This window comes from Cicer arietinum, chromosome 2, assembly GCF_000331145.2.
Source record: "Cicer arietinum cultivar CDC Frontier isolate Library 1 chromosome 2, Cicar.CDCFrontier_v2.0, whole genome shotgun sequence".
Taxonomy (NCBI): domain Eukaryota; kingdom Viridiplantae; phylum Streptophyta; class Magnoliopsida; order Fabales; family Fabaceae; genus Cicer; species Cicer arietinum.
This window is the reverse complement of record NC_021161.2, coordinates 52175010-52195899: the sequence shown is the minus strand read 5'-3', so window position 1 is coordinate 52195899 and position 20890 is coordinate 52175010. Positions and strand designations below refer to the sequence as shown.

The window sequence follows — 20890 nt, the reverse complement described above, 5'->3', positions numbered from 1 at the left end:
TTTTTTATATCGCAGAGTGTCTTTTGAATGGAAGACGTCTGTTTTGTTTTTGTTTCCTTTTTTTATCAAAAAGGATTAATTTAAGCCACAAGTGTGAAGTTAAGCCAGAAGCGGATAACGTTAAGGCAGCAGTAACCTTAAATCAGAAGTGGGGAATGTTGACAGAATTGGAGTGGGGAACGTTGACAGAAGTGGAGAAAGTTAAGCCAGACGTGGGGAACATTAAAGCTGGATAAGAAGGTGGTATTAAATGGACAGACGTGGCGAACGTTAAACTGAGTAACGTATTATTATTAATAATATCTAAGACATTTTTAACCGTTCCTTTTATTATTATTATTATTATTATTATTATTATTATTATTATTATTATTATTATTATTATTATTATTATTAAAAATTAAAATAACACACTATAATAATAACCGAGCATTTATAGAATAATTATCTCAACTCCTAATAAAAGTAAAATGTAAAAATAAAATAAAATATCTGGGTGTTACATGGACAATGGTCCACCTGCATCTATTTCTTAGATTGAAAATAGCAAAGTACTAATTAACATATCAACGCCAAACCCTTGCCGATATTCTCTCGGGGTTCTCTCTAGTGACAGTGTAATGAATTAGGTAACACTACTTTTCAATTTTCTTGATTTAATACCAACTTCCATGTCACCAATAAAAAAAAAGGTATAGTCAATAATTAAAGACAGCCAATAGATTCAACTCAAGAGTTGGTGCTTTCCACTACATATTTGCCACAACATTAATTTGTGGGTCTCACCTTGTCATAAATAGGACAGTTTTGAGTCGATTTAATCTCTGACTACCATGATATGCAAAGGAAAATTTTCTTCTATATTGTTTTGCATGTTCTAAGATTGGCAAATCAACAAGTGGATGGATTTGCCTTTCAGTCCATTGATGAAGTTATGTACATTACTGATATAGTGAAATTGAAATGGAACATACTAACAAAGCAATTGTGGATATTGATGTAGTTGGAATTAAAAAGTACTATAGTTGGACAAAAGGTGGTCAGCAAATGTATACGAGTGAATGAAGGAAATCAAGTGATAGGTGTTGATTGATCTTCATCATTGTTGAGTTCAAAAAAGAAAGGATCCTTAAGAAGATCAGTGGCTGAAGGTCTTGCCCTTGGCTGTGCTATGCATTTCTCAATGAATGCCTTCACTTCTGGATCTCTGACTTTGCTAAAGGCCTGAGGCTTAATTCCCATTGTGACCTTTTTGTATATCTTGGCTACACTGTCACATTCACTATAAGGTATCTCTGTTGTAACCATTTCAAGCAGACACATTCCGAAAGAGTATATGTCCACCATCTCAGTGTAATCTTCTTCATAAAGCTCAGGTGCCATATACTCAGGTGTCCCTAAAATTGAATGTGCTGCATGACTACGCCCCACTATTGCAGCCAATCCCAGATCACCAATTTTCACCTACAAAAAAACCCAAATCGAAAAACTAACTTTCAAAAAAGCACATATATAACTTGTTAAATCACAAGTCTATATCAAACTCCTCTAATGACCTGCAACTCACTTTAGAGTGTTAAGTGAATAAACTACTGATAATTGAATCAAAATTTGATATTACATGTACATGCATAACAAATCACGAGTTCACTGAAATATTAACTCTTCTTTTTACTCGTAAAAAAACCCCTTCATTTTTACATTTTACTAACTACTCACTTAAGAGGAGATAAATCCATATATCAAACCGTCCATTATTTAAGGTGGAGAATATACAGAAATATCTATCCAAAGTCAAATTATTGGAAGCATAAACAACTTAAATGAAGTCATTATTCGTATGTTTTTCCTTTCAATATACCTCACAAACGCGATCTCGGCCGCAACTAGTGTTCAATATTTATTCAGTTCAGTCTGAAGACCTTTTGCTATATCATCAGTCATTTATACTTATAATAGCCAACAACAAAACTCAATCATTAAATTCATTACCTAAGAAAAAATAACAATTTAACCATAACCAACAAACATACATTAAGTTCTATACTATTCATAACAAAATACCAAACCAAGCAACTAACCTGGCCTATGTTTCCATTAACAAAGATGTTACTGCAATTGAGATCTCTATGAATAATGCAGGGGTCATGAGTATGAAGATATTCCAATCCCTCAAGCACTTGTTTCGACCATTTCTTAAACGCCTTAATAGAAACATGTCGATGTTTCTTCCTATAATCCCTAAGGTTACCCGAAGTACAAACCTCGGTAATAAAATTGATATTACCGAGATCATCGTCTTTCCAAACACTATAACAAACAATTATGTACTTATTACTAAGATTTCTGAGCAATTCAACCTCGGAATGAAGACGATTGATAAGAACAGGATCATCGCTGAAATTCCGAAGCCGAACTTGATTCCACGCAACTTCAATTCCTTCTTCTTGATCAAAACCTCTGTAAACTTTTTTCACAGCTCCATAACCTAGTAAATCATTGTAACGACCAAACCTTCCTGTTGGATCAACTTCAACAAATGCTTCCACTTCTCCATCCCAATTCTCAGCAGGCATATTTTCAATTCAATACCCTAATTTCAGTTACACTATCACAACACAATTGTATTCATCAATTATCATCATATAATAATAAGAATTAATAAAAAAAACTAAAGAATATGCATGATCATAATAACACCAAGAATGAAAAGAATATAATAGAATGATGCATGCAAGAAGTACTATTATAGCAGAAATATTAAAATAAAATTGAAATTGTGGTTAATTAAGGATATAATTGATTGAAGTAAAATGAAATTGAAATTGAAATTGAAATGCGAAAGGTAGTTTAATTACATAAGAAATGGTGAATGATTACGTGTGAAAGAAGAATTTGATGTTCTTGAAGTTGAAGTTGAACACTGTGAACACCGAATTGATTGAAAATTAAGAACGCGTAAGATTAGATTAAATAGGAGGAACGAAACTCATTGAACGACGTCGTTTGTACAGTTGGATGAGTTGGCAAATTTTTTATTATCACTTTATGATTATTTTTTTTTCACTTTCTCGATATTTTTACAACTCTTTTTTCTTTCTTTGTATTGACACATGAAGCAGAGTCATAAGGTTACGTAATTGAAAACACTGAATCGGATTCGGAATTTGTTGCATTCACGAGAATGGAGAAATATTTTTCATTCAAAAGCAAAAAAGGTTTCAGGTTCAACCCGTGCTCTCTGATTCATCAAACTTCTTAATAGTAATAATAATCAGTTGCCAAATTAAAAATTAAAAAAAGTTATTCAAAATTACGATGACTTGAACTTTAAATATATATAATCAATGTTTAAAATAACCATATTAATGATTATTTGTTGATTTGGTTAATGTTAATAACTCTAATTCTACCAAACAACTTTCCAACTCTCTATGCTATTTTTATTGTCTACAATTTAATTCAAGAATATATCTCATGATACAAAATACTCTCTATATATACAAAAATTTATTAATTCAACTTTTAGAATAAATACATCTATTTCCTTTAATTCATTTCTATACATAATTATACATTGCTGATATTGTTATAATAAATGATATCTATATAGAGAGACCAGCTTTTCTTTTGGCATGAAAAAAAAAAAAAAAAAAAAAGGATAAACTTTTTACAGCTAAATAATTGGGTTTAACAGCTATCTAACCTTCACGAGATGCCAAATAGTAAAATGCTTCGACTATACTAGATCCACAGGATTACGGAAAATATTTGATAACCACAAGTAATGATATATAGACACTCCACATTTTTAAGAATTTTCTATCTTTGTTTTTGTCACATCACCGATATATATCTAGTAGACACCTTTAAAAAAAAATAGAAATTATGGTATGATATGTTGGTGATATTGCATAAGGCTCTTAAATTATGAGGGTCTCAACTTTTTAGTTTACTTACTAAATAAAATAATTTTATTTAAATATAATATAGAAACTTGATTGATAAATTTACTTCAAAAAGAATTAAAATAATACCTCTTTTTAACTAACTAAAAAGGTTAGTATTTGTTTAAAATTGTATTTAAATATTATTTACAATTTACTTATTTTGATAAATTTAAATTAAGTAATTTGAATTGTGTTTTATCCGATAAAAATATAATATTTCAAAATAATTTATAATTATCAAAATTATATTTTTATATTAAGATCCCAATTTTTTATATTCTAAGAGAATCTCCAAAATATTAAGACCACTTTGTTCATACTACTCTTCAGAAAGCACATCTTCCCCATGAAACGAATGGCACCTCCGTGGGAAGAAGAAACCTTGCTTCATGCTATTAACCCTTTATTTTATTAAAAGGGCATGCAGATCCAATGGAAGACCAGACAGAGAAAGTTAATTATGTTGCATACAGGCTCAACAACCCGAGTCTTGGATCCTACCTTCATCTCATAAATTACTCTAAGAGGCCATACCATAAAATATGCATTGGACTACCAAAAAAGATATGGAAAAACATGGCAATAAGAACAACGCCCTATGTAACAAGCAAAAGGCCGATAGTAACTTTATAGTCAATCCAATATTCAGCAATGCCTTCCATATACAGGGGATTGATTGGAGAGCTTTTGTCAACAAGATTTGCATACTGGTAACCAGTAACAAAAACTAACAGGATTAACATTCTGGGCTGAGGTTACAAAATTCATAATGCAAATTTCATTATTCTTATACATTTCTCTTTTTTAAAATTTATAAATTTGATGAGATTTTGACATGCTATCCAGGATAAAAAAAACACACCACAGTTATTTTATAAATGTTTCAAAATATATTACAACAATTTCACCAGGGGGGATTGGAGCCCTCTCTAACAGATGGAGACCTGGAAACCAAGCTCTCATCTCTACCAAACCTCGACACACTTCTAACTCTATTAGGAGTCGCCAAAGCAGGAGTAGAACCGCGGTAACTTGCACGAAGTGTTTCGTCAACGGAAGACGATGACTTGGCTATTGCATTCCGAACGAACTTCTGAGCAGCAGGAGAAAGTGTCCGCATGCTCGGACTAGCACTTCCGCCTCTAACCGGTGATGCCAACGGTGGTTTACGAAACATCTTCGACCTCTCCCTAAGATTCCGCGCAGCCTCCCTAGAAAGCGAGTGTGCCTTTTCATCTCTTGCTGGTGCAGAGGGAATCCTATAATGAGGTCCATCAGCACTACCACCAATATCAATCGGCGTATCCTCCATGTCCAACCTCAGTGGCGTCCCTTCAATTTCTCCCCAAGTAATAAACGGAGACTCATCAACCCCCGGCGCAGGCGACGGCGTCTTAACAAAGCTATAACCATTCTCAGCTTTCTTCCCAGACTCCAAATAAAACGGATTAGGAGTCTTCTTCAAATCCTCCAAATCATACTTCTTCAACTTATCCCCATCACGAAAAGACATAGGGACCGGAGTAGCCCCGGCAACAGGAGTATAAAGCATCTCAATAGGAGTATCCCCATCTTTCGGCCTAGAATCCATCATTTTACCATGAAACCTAGTATTGGACCGATCAATCTCCTTCGTGGAGGCTTTAATTCTAACAGCCCTTTCCTCCTCAGTCAAAGGAACCTCACCCCTATCAGCAGGATGATACATCAACAAATTCTTAGCAGTATAATTCCATCCTTCCAATGAACTAGGAGGTTGATAAGATGTACCATAACCATCAGTTATCCTATCCCTCTTTTCATCTTCAATAGCATTTGCATTTGCATTCGCACTATCATTCAAATACCCAAACCTCTCTTTCCTCTTCCTATTAACTCTCTCCAAAATCTTCGAAAAGCTTTGATTATCCTCACTAGTATACCTACCTAGAAACTGATCAAGTCCAAGTGAAGTATCCACACCACCAACCTCTTCTCTCTCTCCCTCAGCAACATTCAAACCAGGTGTTATAGGGGTTTTACCATCAAATTCATCTAAAGGTGTGAAATTTCTAACAAAAGTGGAACCAGGTGTGCGAGAATTTCTCGAATCGAGAGGGTTCGAAGCCGTTACCTTTCCACCACGACGACGCTCGATGATTTTCAATTGCGCATCGCGAATTTGAACAGGGTCGCCGGTTTTGATTGCTTCGAGCCAATCGAGTCGATCACGAAGCTTCGAGATATCAGGAAAGTAATCGCGCTCGATAATCTTCTCTATGGCTTCAGCATACGTGTCTTCATCGAGAACCGTTGGATTCCTTTGATTCTTCTGGTGTTGAACAATCGAACCAGAATTGTTAGGGTTTTGTATCGAAAATTCGGAAATTGAAGGAGATGGTGAAGAGAGATGGAGCGGAGAGTGGCCTGGAGATTGAAGCATTTTTTCTTTTTGTTTTCAAAATTATTTGAATTGATGAGATTGGATTGAATTGAGAATGATTTGAATTTGTGGATTTGGTTTAGGGTTAGGGTTTGATGATGATTTTTAAACACAGAGAGATTGGTTTGGAACTTCAAGATTCACAAACACTTGTTTCTCACGTTTCTCTTTAATAAATAAGTAAATATTCAATTATTTGGCCATAAAGTATCTCTTACATTTTCCTTTAAAAAAATATATATATTTAGTTGTCCGCAATTACTTGGAAAAAAATATTGTATGCAATTATTAAAATAATTATTTGCGTCGGTTTTAATAATAAAATTAATATTATTCATTAAAATATTTTTCTTAATTCTAATTAGTAAAATAGTCTTTTTGACAGCGAAAAAAATATAAAAATCCATTGCTTAAACTAACTCAACTGTATTACTCCATAAATCTGTACTAATTAAAATTTGTCTAAATCGATTAATATATAAAAACTCAATTTTAGTTGATTTGAGAAAAGTGGACTCACATATATGTTCTCTCTTTACTAGCAATCCAACTTTTTCTCTCTTAATTACACCAACTTCTCATTTTTCCAATAAATTTAAATATCCAAAATGCATGGTTTGGTTTTTTAGAGAGAGAAAAAACAATTAAAATAAACAGTTTAGTTTGATTCAATTGTTACAATATTTTCTCATCAAAATTTGAACTAAACAATTTTAAAAATTATTTGTAAAATCTAATTTTTTTCTTTCAGAGATTACAACTTTTTATATTCAATCAATTTTATCACAAAGAGAAAGAGAAAGAGCATATCTACCTTCTAATATTTGGTTCAGAACTGAAGAGAAAAAGATAGATAGAGAATTTATATCCAATAAATTTTGATGAATAAGAGAATATGGCAAACTCTTTTTTGGTTGCAAATTGCAACAAGAGAAATGGGACTATTTGTGTTAAAGTTCCCTGCAACAAAATATTCTTAAATCGTGTATTTATTTGACAATGGATTGGTTCTTTTATTTTAGATTTATTATACAGTATTGGTCAGTGTTATTAGACACGGTGCTCTAAATGTTGAGTCATAAAATTATTGACCCAAACAGTGAATTATTAGTTGAATTTTCTTTTTTGCGTTTTATTAGTGGATGTTTATACGTGTACATTAAATTAGATTATACATAGTTTGTGCGAGTTGATCCTTTAATTTTCCTGTGTCAAATCAATCCGCAAATTCGACAAATTAGATTAAATTGTTATTGTTGTTAATATAATACTAATTATTAATTTTATTTGAAATGAAAAACCAATCACCAAATATTTTTTTTTAATTCCACACGTTCTTTATCAGTTTAAAAATAATAATATCTAACTGTTGATAATTAATATTCGTCTACTTCAAATAATAAAGAACCAAATCCATAAAAAATAAAAAATAAATCTCAACAAAAATTCAGAAACACCATGAATCTGCAAAAGTAGGTGTCCGAAGGACGAGGATTGAATGAATTTATAATGAGATTGCAAATCTTTGGGCTGGTTGGCATAGATGAGGTATTTGGAAGATTATTAATTGTAAGAGAACAATAATATTTGAATAGTTTCACTTAAACTTTTATAACAAAAATTTAAATATTTGAATACTATAATATTTATAAATACCGTACGTGGTTCATTTTTATTGTGGTTTTAAAATCATTTATGCATATCAAATAATTCATTACATTTTGTTAGTTTTGGTGATTCTATAATTTTAAAATGCAGAATTCAAATATCATATTACAAGAGCAACATCTTTTTCTATGTGATAATGATTATTTTTATACATACCAAATGATTTATATTGTAATTTGATGTATTACATAAACTGTGAATACAAATTATTGGTGAGATTGTCACATTAACTGTGAATACGAAATGATTTAGTGGTGAGATTGTCACGTTATTAATAATAACTCATTCGTCATCAATTATTTTAAGTATCATTTGTACTAAAAAGAGATATATAACGAAAAATTATTCTAGGGTAGAATACAAATTTATTTAAATTATGAATTGCAGCTTTTTATTAGTTCTTATTGTTATTTAATTACACTTATTTATCTTTTATATTATATTAGATTATATATATATATATATATATATATATATATATATATACCATTTAATAGTATAAAAATATGATTGGGTCAAAATTATAATAATATAATATTATTTAATTTGAATATAAATATCAAAATTATTTAAAAATTTATGGAACATGTCGTGTACTGAGATATCTTTTATTCTAAGGATTTATTTGATGCGCAAGATAAATAAAGATATGATACGATAAAAATTAGATTAAGATAAAATATCATAATAAAATGAGAAACATTAGGTTAAATTACATCTGTCGTCCCTTAACTTAATTTCAGGTAACATTTTAGTCATTTATTTTTTTTTTCCCGACTTGGTCCTTTATTTTAATTTTAAGTGACAATTCGATATTTTATGTTTTAAAATTTCAAGAATGTTATCCTTTTTTTATACAAAAATTCAAAAAAAAATTCAATTAAAACTCATAAAATTAATTATATTCTTCAATATAATACAAATTTCATTAAATTCACAATGCAAATCTTCAAATAAACTTATATTTTCATACTTTATTTGATATTGTTAGGAATAAAGGACTAAATCGAAAAAAAAAAAATGACTAAAACGTTACCTGAAATTAAGTTAAGGGACCACAGGTGTAATTTAGCCGAAATATTATCATATCATAAGTTTGATGCATTTATAATAACAAATAAAATAATATAATTTTATTAAGTATATGTTTGGAACATATACTTGATCATGACACAATATACATTATATTTAAATTACAAAATGAAACCATTACATATTGTTTTTTTTTGTCAAATTAACTGACAATAGTTTTAAATATTACAAATTTTAAAAAATACTACAAAAATTAAATATATAATTAAATAATTGTACTAAAAAAACTCATTGACACTATTAAATTAAATGAACAATTTCAAAATATTTAAAAACTCACAAGTAACCGAATAAGTCAACTTTATTAGTTAGATAAGCTAAATAAAAATTTGTTACAAATTGTAAAAAAACTATATTGATTTTAAATATTTAAATTAGTGTTCTAATTTTGAACAATTATTTATTAGAGTATATAAAATAATAAAACTACCTTTGTCATAAGACATACACATTTTTTTAAACTAATTATTAATATTTAATTTTTAAATTTCAAATCAAATTATAATTTTTTTCAATTTATATTTTATTAAACTGTGAGGTAAAAATGAAAGAAAAATGTCAAAGTAATTAAATGACAATATTAATGATGAAAATAAATAAATTATAAGCGATCTATTGACCGTAAAATATAGAATTTAAATTTCCTTTTTTATATATATATTTTTTACATGAAGGAAAAGGAAATAAAATCATCAAAATTTAGTTAATCATTTTTATTTGGAGTTATAATATCTGATAAATGTAATTGATAAAATAAAAAGTTTTGAAATTAGTTAGTGACAAATATTATAATGTATAGAATATTCATTATTATATTTTATTGAATATGAATTATTTATAATAATAGTTAATGAAAATAGGAGTTTTTGGTGTGATTATTTTTTATTCCATTATTGCCCTTTGTAAAAGTGCCTCTTTTTGTCTACTTTTATTTATCCATCACATGGAGGGGGGTTAATTACTGTTAATCAATTAAGCATTACTCTAAACTTACTCCTCATATTGCTGTTTGCTCTAATCATAATTAAAAAAATGGAACAAATATATTTACATTTTTGCGTATAAGAGTTGTCGTCTTGAATAAATATTCTATATATAATTTAAATATTAAAATCTTTCGGTTTGAATTATTTACCACAATTTGAAACAAATATAAATTAAAATATAATTAAATCATCCTATATTTTATCATATATATTTTGTTTATATCTTATTAAATATTAATGTGAATACTAATCATAAATTACTATTTTTTGGACTGAGGCATGATTCTGTCACACTAAATTTTTTTCATAATAAAAATTTACTATTTTTAATAATAGTAATTTATGTATTATACTAATTTATGTTATATTATTAAATATTATATTATTGTGTTTAACTGATTATTTTGATTATTGAAAGAGTCTGATTTAAATGATAAAGATAATAAAATAATAATATGATTATCTAGAAATCTAATTTTCAAGTATATTGACACTCCTAAACACCCACTTATTAATATTAATTGCAACACCCCTTTAATATAATGATCTTCTTTTTAAAATACAATATAATATTCATTTAACTATTTTATTTAGCTAAACAACTAACCTAAACAAAATGATTTATATATATAGTTTTATAATCGAGTATGATGAGAAAAGTGTAGACTACATATATAATTTTTATTGTCAAACATTTTTTTAACATTTTAAATATTTGTTTGACTCATCTTTATTATTTTATTATACGTTGAAACTAATTGAATTTATATAATCTTTAAAATTTACTCTATAAATATTACTATAAATAAATCATAAATAAATCCTACATTGAATGAGTTATTTTTATTATTATTTTTTTTTTTTCTGTTATTTCAGTTTCTATGTACAACGAACAATATTAACTTTAATAAGTATCTTTTAAGAAATCATTTTTCTTTTGAGAAAAAAAAATGTGTACTAAATATAAGTTAAATTTTTTTATGAAGCAAAGTAATATATTTGGAAAGTAATTTAAAATAAAAAAATTAATACTACTCGACTTTAGCTAGCATTGAGTAGAGTATATTAAATGCTTACTTCATCCATTTTTATATGTTTGGTAGTTTAATATTTTTCTAAACCGATAAAAAAAGATTTTAAGTAGGAATCATATATTTGTATTAAGATATTCTTACTATAAAAAATTTAGTCAGAATTAATAAAATATACTAATAACATATTAATAAGATTTGACAAAAAAAAAACTCATTAAATACTCTTTTACTTTTCAAAATAAAAAATTGTATGAGTAAATATTAAATTACGGCAATATTACACCTTCTATGAGGTTTTATTCAACGTATATTTTATAAATTTGACTGTTAGATTAAAATATTAGATTATATAAATTATTTATATAATTTTTTATAAAAATTTAATTTTTTTTATATATTATTAAAATATATCAAAATTAACGTTTTAATCATTTTTATTATAGACATTAATATTGATGTACATAAATAATATATTAAATAATTTTAAATTATGTAAAAAATTATATAAATAATTTATATAATATAATATTTTAATCCAACAATAAAATTTATAAAATATACATTGAGTAAAATTTTATTGTAACAGTTTAATTTGACCATCCTTAAATTGTATTATAGTATTAATATTAACTTATTTATTATTTAAAAATCTAATATGGATTTAGATAGAATTTAGCCATTTAAATTTCCAAAAAAAGAGCAAATGAATTAGTATAAAAGGCTAGCACAGGGCACATGAACACAACACACAACAGAAAGGCAAGTATAGCATAGCATAGCATATTCTGTGTGTCCGTTTGGAGAGAGAAAGAGTGGACTTTTGTTCCTCTCTCTCTCCTTATGCTTTTTTTATTTTTATTTTTTGTGTTATTATTCTTTGTTTGAGTCAAATAATTAAAGTACTTTTTTTCTTTCGTTTTGCCTTTCACTCCAAACACAACACAAACAAAACACCCTTCACTTCACTTCACCTCACTTGTTTTCTCAACTCTTTTTCTCTTCAATTCCGACCTCAATTTCTTCGTGGTAATGCTTCTTGTCTTTGTTAACCATGTAATTTCTGTTTTTTCTTTAAAAATTATTTTATTTTTGCCATCATAAAATTGTTGTATTTCTTTTTTTGGTAATTGAGGTATAAACTGTGGGTTTTAATTTCTTGCAAGAAGCTGGAATGTGAGTGTGTGTGTTGTGTTGTGTTGTGTTGTGTATATATAGATATATGTATGTATATGTATGCTTGAAATTAAGAATTTATCACCATGTGATTTCTAAGAATTGAAACCCCCCTCCCCTTCTAATTTCACTTGATTAATTTTGGCATACATGGTAATTAACAAGTGAATCTAGTTCTTGAATTTGTTGGGATTAAGCAATTTGGTTTGTGAAATTTAAAGAAATTTTGAAATTTCAAAATGATCCATGAAATTGAAAATCTTTGATTAAAATGGTTCGAGACAACTCGAGTGACTAAATTGTCCGAATCGAAAGGATTTATGTGACCGACGATTTTCGTTCTCATCGATTGTTTTGGAATTTTGTTGATTTTGGCCAATGATTTTAAAATCGGACCGAATCATCCAATACAATTGGTTGAAACGGGAATTGGCCAGTTCGCCGGTTGGTTTGATCTCGACCGCACCTTAGTTTGACCAGACTGGTCAAACTAGGGTTAAATCGAGTTGAATCGGTTGAATTGCGGTTATTATAACCGGATTTTATTTTTTGCATTTTTTACTTTTTAAATGCTTCTTGCTTTTTATTTATTTATTTATTTATTTATTCATCATTCGGCTCAACCACAATTGAAACCATGACCCGAACCTTTCACTGGTTCGATCTCAAGGTTGATTTTAAAACATTGAAATTTTGTTAATTTAAGACAATGATTTAAACATCGAAAATATTTGATTACAATAGTTCGAGATAACTCGAGCAACTAAATTGACCAAATCGAAAGGATTTATGTGACCAATGATTTTCATTCTCATCGATTGTTTTGGAATTTTGTTAATCTCAGGCAATGATTTAAAAACTGGACCGATCGGTTGAAACAGGAATTGGCCAATTCACCGGTTGGTTTGATTTCAGTTGGACCCTAGTCTGGTCAAACTAGGGTTAAATTGAGTTGACCTGGTTGAATTGTGGTCGGTGTAACCGGATTTTACTTTTTTCATTTTTAAATACTTTTTTCTTTATATTTATTTATTATTTATTCATCATCCGGCTCAACCGCATTTGAAACCATGACCCGCACCTCTCACTGATTCGATATCCGAGTCGATTTTAAAACATTGATTTCAAGTGCTAAAATTGTGATTCACTTGATAAGGAATAAGTGATCCCAAAATGTTATGTGTGTACAGCTCAATCATATCATCTTGATAAGGAATTAGCTTTTGCATTTAATTTTCTTTATTTGTTTTTGTTTAAGAAACCCTCTCATTTATCTTTTTCATAAACATCTATGAACTTATGAAAAAAAAATTCTAAGTAAAGAATCATAAGCTTATTTTAATTGAGAAGTCCCAATAGGCCCATAGGTAATGTAGCACTGATACGCAAGATACGCCGCCGTTTAGTTTAAGATTTCTTTTAGCACTCTTCATACATCTTGCAGTACTTTTAATGATTTTGCTGTTAGTGATGAGTAATGAAGTATCTAAAGTTTATAGAATGAAATCCTTTCTCAATCAGACTGTCCATACAATGGATTTGGATTGCCTTGTGTTGGTAATCCGCTAATTTGCACAGTCACCACGTCAATGGCCGTTGGATCGATATTGGACTGTCTAAATTTCAAGTTTGATTTTTCAGTTCTTTTTAAAATCAAAATTTGCATTAAAATCTAGATCATCTGATCTCGATTCAGTGGCCACCAATGTAGTGACCGCGTGAATTGTTGACTGTAGGCAATCCAAATCCTTATTAGATATCATTTGCATTGATGATATTTCTGATAACGGTGCCTGCGAATGTGGTTTTGCTAATAAGTTTTTTATAATATTTTCAGGTTTGAACAACCACAAGCCCACAGTATTTGTCGAAGCAGTCAATGAAAGTAGACCTTTTTCCTTTTGATATATAACATAGCGGTTAACATGGATTCTTCACAAGAAAGTGCTGATCACGATGTTTCTTCTGATAAAGTACAGCAGGAAGCGAATCCTCAGAGCGATACCTCAATGTCACAAGAGATTGATGATGATACTAAAACCAATTTGTCCGAACCTGAGGAAGCAAAAAGTATTCCCTCTATTGAAGCTCAAAATGAAATGGGTGATTCTAATGCAACTGTTCGTGCCTTGGTATTGCCAAACTCTATACCACTTGAGGAACATTCGCAGAGCTCCAATACTCTTTCGCAGGAATTGCCTCCGTTGCGATCTGGTCAGGACAGTCTCTCTATACGGGAAAAGGTATCACAAGACGGCTATAACTGGCGAAAGTACGGCCAGAAAAATGTTAAGCGGATTGAATTGATAAGGAGCTATTACAGATGTACGCATTTAGACTGCCAGGCGAAAAAGAAATTGCACCTGTTAAATGATGGGAGCTTTGCAGGTTACACTTTCGTCGGTGAGCATAATCATGCTGGACCTCAATCAAACACCGTATCATCGCCAGTTGATCGTGTTCTTCCTGTTGTTGAACAAGGATCACATAGTAGATCCTCATTGGCCGGTGTGGAAGGTCAAGGTGGGAAGTAAACTTTGTTAGTATTTTAGTTTCCAATACTTACATGAAAAAGCTCTTAATATATTTTTCTGTATAATATATGCAGACAAATCATCTGGTGAGGATGAACGTAGGCCTCAACAGATCAAGCCTTTACATTCTGTTCCAGCTTCAAAAGTTTCCGGAACTGATGAGTTAAAAGCTGCACAGTCACAATTGGCAGCGAAGGGCGAGGTTCATAAATATGAGAATCGCGAGGCAAAGCGGCTGTACGTTATTGACATTTTTTTCTAGAATTGTTGGAGTTGATATATATGCGATATCTAACCTTTAAATTACTGTGAAATTGATATCAAACAGGAAGAAAGACAATAGTAATACTGATACCAATGGAATCGGCGTGTCAACTGGTGAATCTGGCGTTGTTGTTGTTGAGACTGAAAGTGAAGTTGATTTTGTAAATGATGGGCATCGCTGGCGCAAATACGGGCAGAAAATGGTTAAAGGGAATACAAATCCAAGGTACATGCTAGCTTTTCATTTAATGATTTTCGTTGTTTCATATGGCCCGGCCTGAAATATTGTTACTATAAATTGATTGTATTAGCTTCCAAACCTTAACCGATGACAACTGTATCGATAATGCTTTTGTTCTGAATTTGTACATTGTGGATTTTTTCATGTTGCATTTTTTTATCTCTCTCTCTCTGTGCTATGAGCTTTCACAGATACACGAATTCACAAATGATTTAATCTAATTGATTGCATTTTCTCTCCAATCATTCAGACATTATTATCGATGCTCGTATCTTGGATGCCCCGCCAAAAGGCGTGTTGAAAGGTCCCCTCGTGAGCCAAAAAATGTCATATCTACCTATGAGGGACAGCATGATCATGAAAACCCAGCTGAAAGGGGTGTCACTCATAATACAGCTAAAAATACTCAGACAAAGGGTATTAATGGTAAGATGAAAACCCAATCTGGAGGTAATACGGTTTATGCCGAAACAGGAGAGTGCAGCTACTCGCACTCAAAAAGCTGGTTAAATAAAGAGTCAAATAGTAAACCAAACTATGATAGTATTTTTCGTGCGGTCGTCCTTCCTGACATTGGTCTTAAATGTGAATTAAATGAGGAAGAGCAACAAAATGAAGACCCTAGTACCAAAGAAGATTCTGTCAGCAATGCCATGATGCTCGATCCAAGTTCCGAAGTTCCAAGCAGATCAAATGAACATGTGGAAGATGAGGTAAGAACTACATCAGAAGGGATTAACGATTGCGCTAATGTGGTTACTGGTCATGATACTTCTAGTACAACAAGTGAATTCGATAAGGAATCAACATCTGATACAGAACCTTTCCAAAGCTAAGTTACAATATTTTTGAAAGATGGAGCTATTTACTGAAGAGGAGTTTATAGTGGGAAGTGACATAGGTTATTTACATATATATTATGGTATCAAGATTGATGTTCCTACTTGTCTGTGAGTAGGTTGATTGAATTTGCAAATCACAGTTAATACTACATTGGATGTACATTTTAGTACACATGTATCTAAAGTTCCAATATATTGTGATTATTTTATGCCTAGTGATGCTTTTTAAGTTGTCTTTCTCAATTTGAATTTAGAAAATGTTTAGCAGAGTTGTAGTGTTTTGAATAGAACAATAGTTATGCCATTAGTTCCGAGTATGTAACTGCTGGGGCAGTAGTTTTGGTTCATTTAATGAGACATATTTCTTTGCATTGGTGTCTACTTGGAGGCTAACAAAGTACTGTTTCATAACAAATTTTTAAATATTTTAATTCATATTGCACCTTATATGAGAACCAACCTTAAACGGGACACAAGTATGTTCCTAGTTTACTACAAAAGTAAAAGAGAACACAAGGAAGAAAAGAATGAATTGCATCATTCCTTTGTCCATTATAAATGACAATAATAATGTAACGCCTTCAAATGAATCCATTTCATCTCCACCGAATTTTCATATTTTACTTCCAGTAGTATTATACCTCTCACTCTTTTCTTAGGAGATGAAGATTTGTATGTATAAAAATTGAAGCCCAAGATGGAGAAAACACTATTGAATGCTTTGCAGTTTGCAGAATGAATTATGCAGACCCTTTTCTCTAGTCAAGTTGTATCCAATTTAAAGAAAGAAATGTTTGATGACAGTATATCACAACTTCCAAATTCCACATAAACTTAGTATTACTGATAAAGAAAAAAGCTAGCTACATTTTCCACAGAAACTTTTGAAGCACAGAAAATAGACAATTAGATTTGGATAAAAATGTTGCCTTTTCTCATTAACTCTTACATAGTAGTGGAACAGAATAAGAACAAGGACAAATTCTGCTTCATTCATTCTCTCTCAAACTTTCAGAAGTTACATAATTCCCATTTCTCATTTCCAAGCACAAGAAGCAACCAAATCTCTATTCATCCAACCAAGGTATAAAGCTCCATCTTTCTCTTGAAGTCTATATTTATCACTATAGTTCTCAAGCAATTTCTTTATGGTACCATTCACCAATGAACTCAAAGGGTAAGGTTTGAAACCAGCCATTGCAAATCTTGACCTCCATTTCCCAAGCACCTCATGTCTTTCCACTCTCTCAACCCCTTCACAAGCTATGATGTTAACCAAGTCTCTTGCCAAACAGTGCTGCTCAACATTGATCCTCTCTTTATGCTCTCTTGGAAGAGTCACATCAATCGACTCAAACATTGCTGCATAATAGTCCATTGTTTCAAGGAAACGTGGAAAGAATGCAGCGGTGTTTGTGTTAGATTCTTGCTCGACAAGTGTCACCACTTTCGGTGATAGGCTTTTAACTAACCTCAGAAGCCTATCCCTATGATTCTGAGTGCTGACACTCTCATCAGGCATGTGATGTAGCATAAATGCAAAATTTACAGCTAGAGCTTCCCCCGGTCGAACTCCAAGGTTATGCAGTTGAACATCACAACCTGAGATGGCTGCAGCATGAAATTCGAATGGCACTTTGAAATGCTGAGCAAGTTTTGATAACCTCTTTTCGACTATATGTAGTCCGCCTCCACGGGCATAAGCCGATGTTGAATCATCGATACCAGTAATCCGGATATGCGGTGGGCCACCAGGCCTAGCTGCAAAAGCCTGAATCAATGAAATCCATTGGCTTCCTTGAGCAATTTGGAAATCGATTATATGAACTCTCTGTTCATATTTCATTGCTTCTGCAATGGCTCCATTTGCAGACATGTATCCGAATTTGAAGTAGGGACAAACCTCATAAAGTATGTTCATATAAGATAGAAGCTCAGCACTTTCTGGTTCTTTGCATCTTAACGATTTGTAGATTGAACTCCCCGACGCAGACAACCGTGCGACAAGTCCTTCCAACATGTATGCTCCCAACCTTTGAATCGGTTCGCCAGAAACCGAAACCATCTGCCGTAACTCGTCCATCAGCCATTGTGCCATTAGCAAATCATTGTCTGCAATTGCTTTGGCACATACAGTAAGGATATGCTTTAGATTTTTGCTTGAAATCGCTACCATTGTTTGTCTCCAACTGTCCATTTCAAGCGAAACGAAATCGTTTCCATTGCTCATGGCACTGTCATAACTATCAACAAGATTATAATCAGAGTCAGGACCAAGCATTACATTTTCCAATTCTCTTAGCTTGTGCTTGAAGCTACTTAAATCTTCGGTTATACAGGATCCACTCCTTGGAGAGCTATAAATATTATTGTCAGGGGAATGATATTGATCGTGCGGATATGACTGAGTCTGAGAATCTTGCTGTGACATTGGACTATCATTAGGCGAGAAACTAACCGTTGAAGGAGAGTTGTAAACGGCGAAACTTCCAGCTGCGGACGATGATTCCAACGTGCAGTAAAGGTCAGAGGAACTTTGAGTGGAGAATTGAGTTCCATGACCTCCTCCATCATTGTAGTACATCTGATGATTTAGATTTCGATACTGCGGTAAGCAGTATGATTCTATTTCTTGTAATGGTTGATAGTACATACTTGAACTTCTATGTTGTTCTGATGCCTGCATCGTAGAATCAATAATAACGAAGTATCTTACCGGCGTCTCGACTTTAATGCAGTAACTCTTGTTCTTAATTTCTACAAGTTCAATCTTCTCTTAGGAGATAAACCATAGATTTGACATTTTTTGCACTCTGCATGGAATAATCACAGCATCAGTGATAACATTAACAATAACTTTCATGCTTCATACATATCATACAATGCATATAAAAGGATAATGTTTTTTTTTTCTTCATGTCTTGAAGAAATTAATCACTCTTGTAGATTCAGTCATAGTTGACAATTAGTCAACTTTTTCTTTTACTGTGTATTATTAAAAATTGGAAATCACATGGCAAGTCAAACATTGTATTCTCTTTGTTTACTTTTTATATGAAAAAAAAAAAGAATAAAGTAATCAGTGGAATCAATTAGGGAAAATTTCAATGAAGTTGCAGAAATAACCCCTTCTATCTGTCACTGATTTTTCTTGACCAAAAAAGAAAGGAAAAATATTTAGAAATTTCTAGACATGAATATTAGAAATTAAAAGGAAATAATCCAAGCATAAAATGTCTCTATTAAACAAAATTCAAAAGATGAGACACACAAAAAATGCACATGTCCCTGTATATTGTATTGAACTAGATTTCATTTCAATGAAATTAAGTGTTTTTTTTAAATAAATAAAAATTTGTGGAAGGAGAAATTATTATTAATTAAAGTGACACTAATGACCATTTTACAACAGTTAAGCTCTTGAGATTATATGACTAAACTCTTACCATTAAGCTAACAACTCAGTGAAATTAAGTGTTTCAAACAACTGAAGAATTTACATCTGTATAGAAGAAAAAAAATTCTCAATCAAATATTTCACCAATTAAAATGATAGATATATAAATGTTTATAAAACACATTAGAAAATTTTCAATTATACTTAAGCTGAAAAGAAGAAAAATCTTATGAGAGTCAGACAGAACAGATGCAAAAAAAAAAAAACAAAAAAAAACAGAACAGCATATTGAAGTTACTCATATATTCTTAGCCAACAATATGGTAAATCAAATCACCCCTTACACAGTACTAAGATATTTATATAATCATAACAAAATTTTAATAAACAAAAAAATGCATATTATTATCACACCATTACTAGAAATAACAAATCAAAATCAAATATTTCATTCCATGAATTATTTAATAATCCATAGAGATTTTAAAAGAAGAAGAAAAAAATAAGACAAACATTTCAGCAAAAACTTCTTAGAAGTTCAAAGACATCACCAACCCATTTGAAGAAATTATTTTAAATCTTTAAAAGAAAAAAAAAAAAAAAAAAAAAAAAAAAAAAAAAAAAAAAAAAAAAAAAAAAAAAAAAAAAAAAAAAAAAAAAAAAAAAACAAAGAAAAAATACAAAGCCATTCATGGATTTTAGTTTGAGAATATAAATTTTTGAGTCATGAAATAAAATTCTTACTTGTTTTTTGATGAAGGAAAAATTCCAAAGTGGAGTAGAATCTAAGAGAGCATAGGAAGAGAATGCTATGTTAATGAAAAAAAAAATCTTGCAGTTGCATATAGAATAATGAATGAGAAATAGCCCTTATATTATTATATAAACTACACAATAACCATTGGAAAGTGTTGGTGTTAATGTGATGCTATATGCTAAAGGACAATCTTAATTTATTGTAATGACAGAAATATCCTTATCATTAGTATTTTTAGTCAAATGTATCCATGTTACATGTATACACATTATTACTACTCAAGACATGTGTATAAATCATGATCACACGTGGCATGTTTTTTTCTTTCAATGTACTATAGTTTGACTTCAATTTCTTTTAACAGTTTTTTTCTTATCAATTGACTTTTTCTTACAATCTGGATTAGTGTTTTTTTAACCTAAAAACTTTTGTTAGATGAAATAGTAATTAATCCCTTTTTACATTTACACTTTTTACATAATAATATTATTGAATTGAAACACATTTTTTTTCAACTCGTGTTAGTATAT

The 20890-nt window shown here is 30.5% G+C and overlaps 4 protein-coding genes across 6 annotated transcripts; 1 reads left to right on the top strand and 3 right to left on the bottom strand.

Annotated features, from left to right (window-relative positions):
• Window positions 1-695: 695 nt before the first annotated feature.
• On the bottom strand, window positions 696-3032 carry LOC101509252 (probable serine/threonine-protein kinase WNK11). 2 transcript variants are annotated; one of them, XM_012713239.3, is made up of 3 exons: window positions 2881-3032; window positions 2082-2608; window positions 696-1464 (listed from the first exon to the last, which is right to left on the bottom strand). In XM_012713239.3, exons 2-3 carry the CDS (start codon window positions 2574-2576, stop codon window positions 1072-1074), a joined length of 888 nt encoding a protein of 295 aa, XP_012568693.1. In that variant the 5' UTR covers window positions 2577-2608; window positions 2881-3032; the 3' UTR covers window positions 696-1071. The 2 variants fall into 2 exon arrangements, with proteins under 2 accessions (XP_012568693.1, XP_004491590.1); XM_004491533.4 differs by having other exon boundaries at window positions 2859-3017.
• Window positions 3033-4800: 1768 nt separating this feature from the next.
• Window positions 4801-6538, bottom strand: LOC101508936 (uncharacterized). The gene has a single exon (XM_004491532.4). It carries the CDS (start codon window positions 6370-6372, stop codon window positions 4855-4857), a length of 1518 nt encoding a protein of 505 aa, XP_004491589.1. The 5' UTR covers window positions 6373-6538; the 3' UTR covers window positions 4801-4854.
• A 5366-nt stretch (window positions 6539-11904) lies between these two features.
• On the top strand, window positions 11905-16587 carry LOC101508620 (WRKY transcription factor 1-like). Its single transcript, XM_004491531.4, has 5 exons — window positions 11905-12178; window positions 14163-14848; window positions 14934-15096; window positions 15188-15349; window positions 15615-16587. The coding sequence occupies exons 2-5, from the start codon at window positions 14251-14253 to the stop codon at window positions 16198-16200; spliced, it is 1509 nt and encodes a 502-aa protein (XP_004491588.1). The 5' UTR covers window positions 11905-12178; window positions 14163-14250; the 3' UTR covers window positions 16201-16587.
• A 371-nt stretch (window positions 16588-16958) lies between these two features.
• LOC101508104 (scarecrow-like transcription factor PAT1) lies at window positions 16959-20502 on the bottom strand. Of its 2 annotated transcripts, XM_004491530.4 has the most exons (3): window positions 20348-20490; window positions 19653-19708; window positions 16959-19019 (listed from the first exon to the last, which is right to left on the bottom strand). In XM_004491530.4, exon 3 carries the CDS (start codon window positions 18890-18892, stop codon window positions 17243-17245), a length of 1650 nt encoding a protein of 549 aa, XP_004491587.1. In that variant the 5' UTR covers window positions 18893-19019; window positions 19653-19708; window positions 20348-20490; the 3' UTR covers window positions 16959-17242. The 2 variants fall into 2 exon arrangements, with proteins under 2 accessions (XP_004491587.1, XP_004491586.1); XM_004491529.4 differs by lacking the exon at window positions 19653-19708 and having other exon boundaries at window positions 20348-20502.
• Between the last annotated feature and the right edge of the window lie 388 nt (window positions 20503-20890).

Coding starts and splice junctions, on each gene's coding strand:
- LOC101509252 (XM_012713239.3), bottom strand. CDS start 2,576: ATGCCTGCTGAGAATTGGGATGGAGAAGTGGAAGCATTTGTTGAAGTT. Junction 1,465..2,081: donor TTAATGGAAACATAGGCCAG/GTTAGTTGCTTG, acceptor GTTTTTTTGTAG/GTGAAAATTGGTGATCTGGG.
- LOC101508936 (XM_004491532.4), bottom strand. CDS start 6,372: ATGCTTCAATCTCCAGGCCACTCTCCGCTCCATCTCTCTTCACCATCT.
- LOC101508620 (XM_004491531.4), top strand. CDS start 14,251: ATGGATTCTTCACAAGAAAGTGCTGATCACGATGTTTCTTCTGATAAA. Junction 14,849..14,933: donor GGCCGGTGTGGAAGGTCAAG/GTGGGAAGTAAA, acceptor TAATATATGCAG/ACAAATCATCTGGTGAGGAT. Junction 15,097..15,187: donor AATCGCGAGGCAAAGCGGCT/GTACGTTATTGA, acceptor GATATCAAACAG/GAAGAAAGACAATAGTAATA.
- LOC101508104 (XM_004491529.4), bottom strand. CDS start 18,892: ATGCAGGCATCAGAACAACATAGAAGTTCAAGTATGTACTATCAACCA.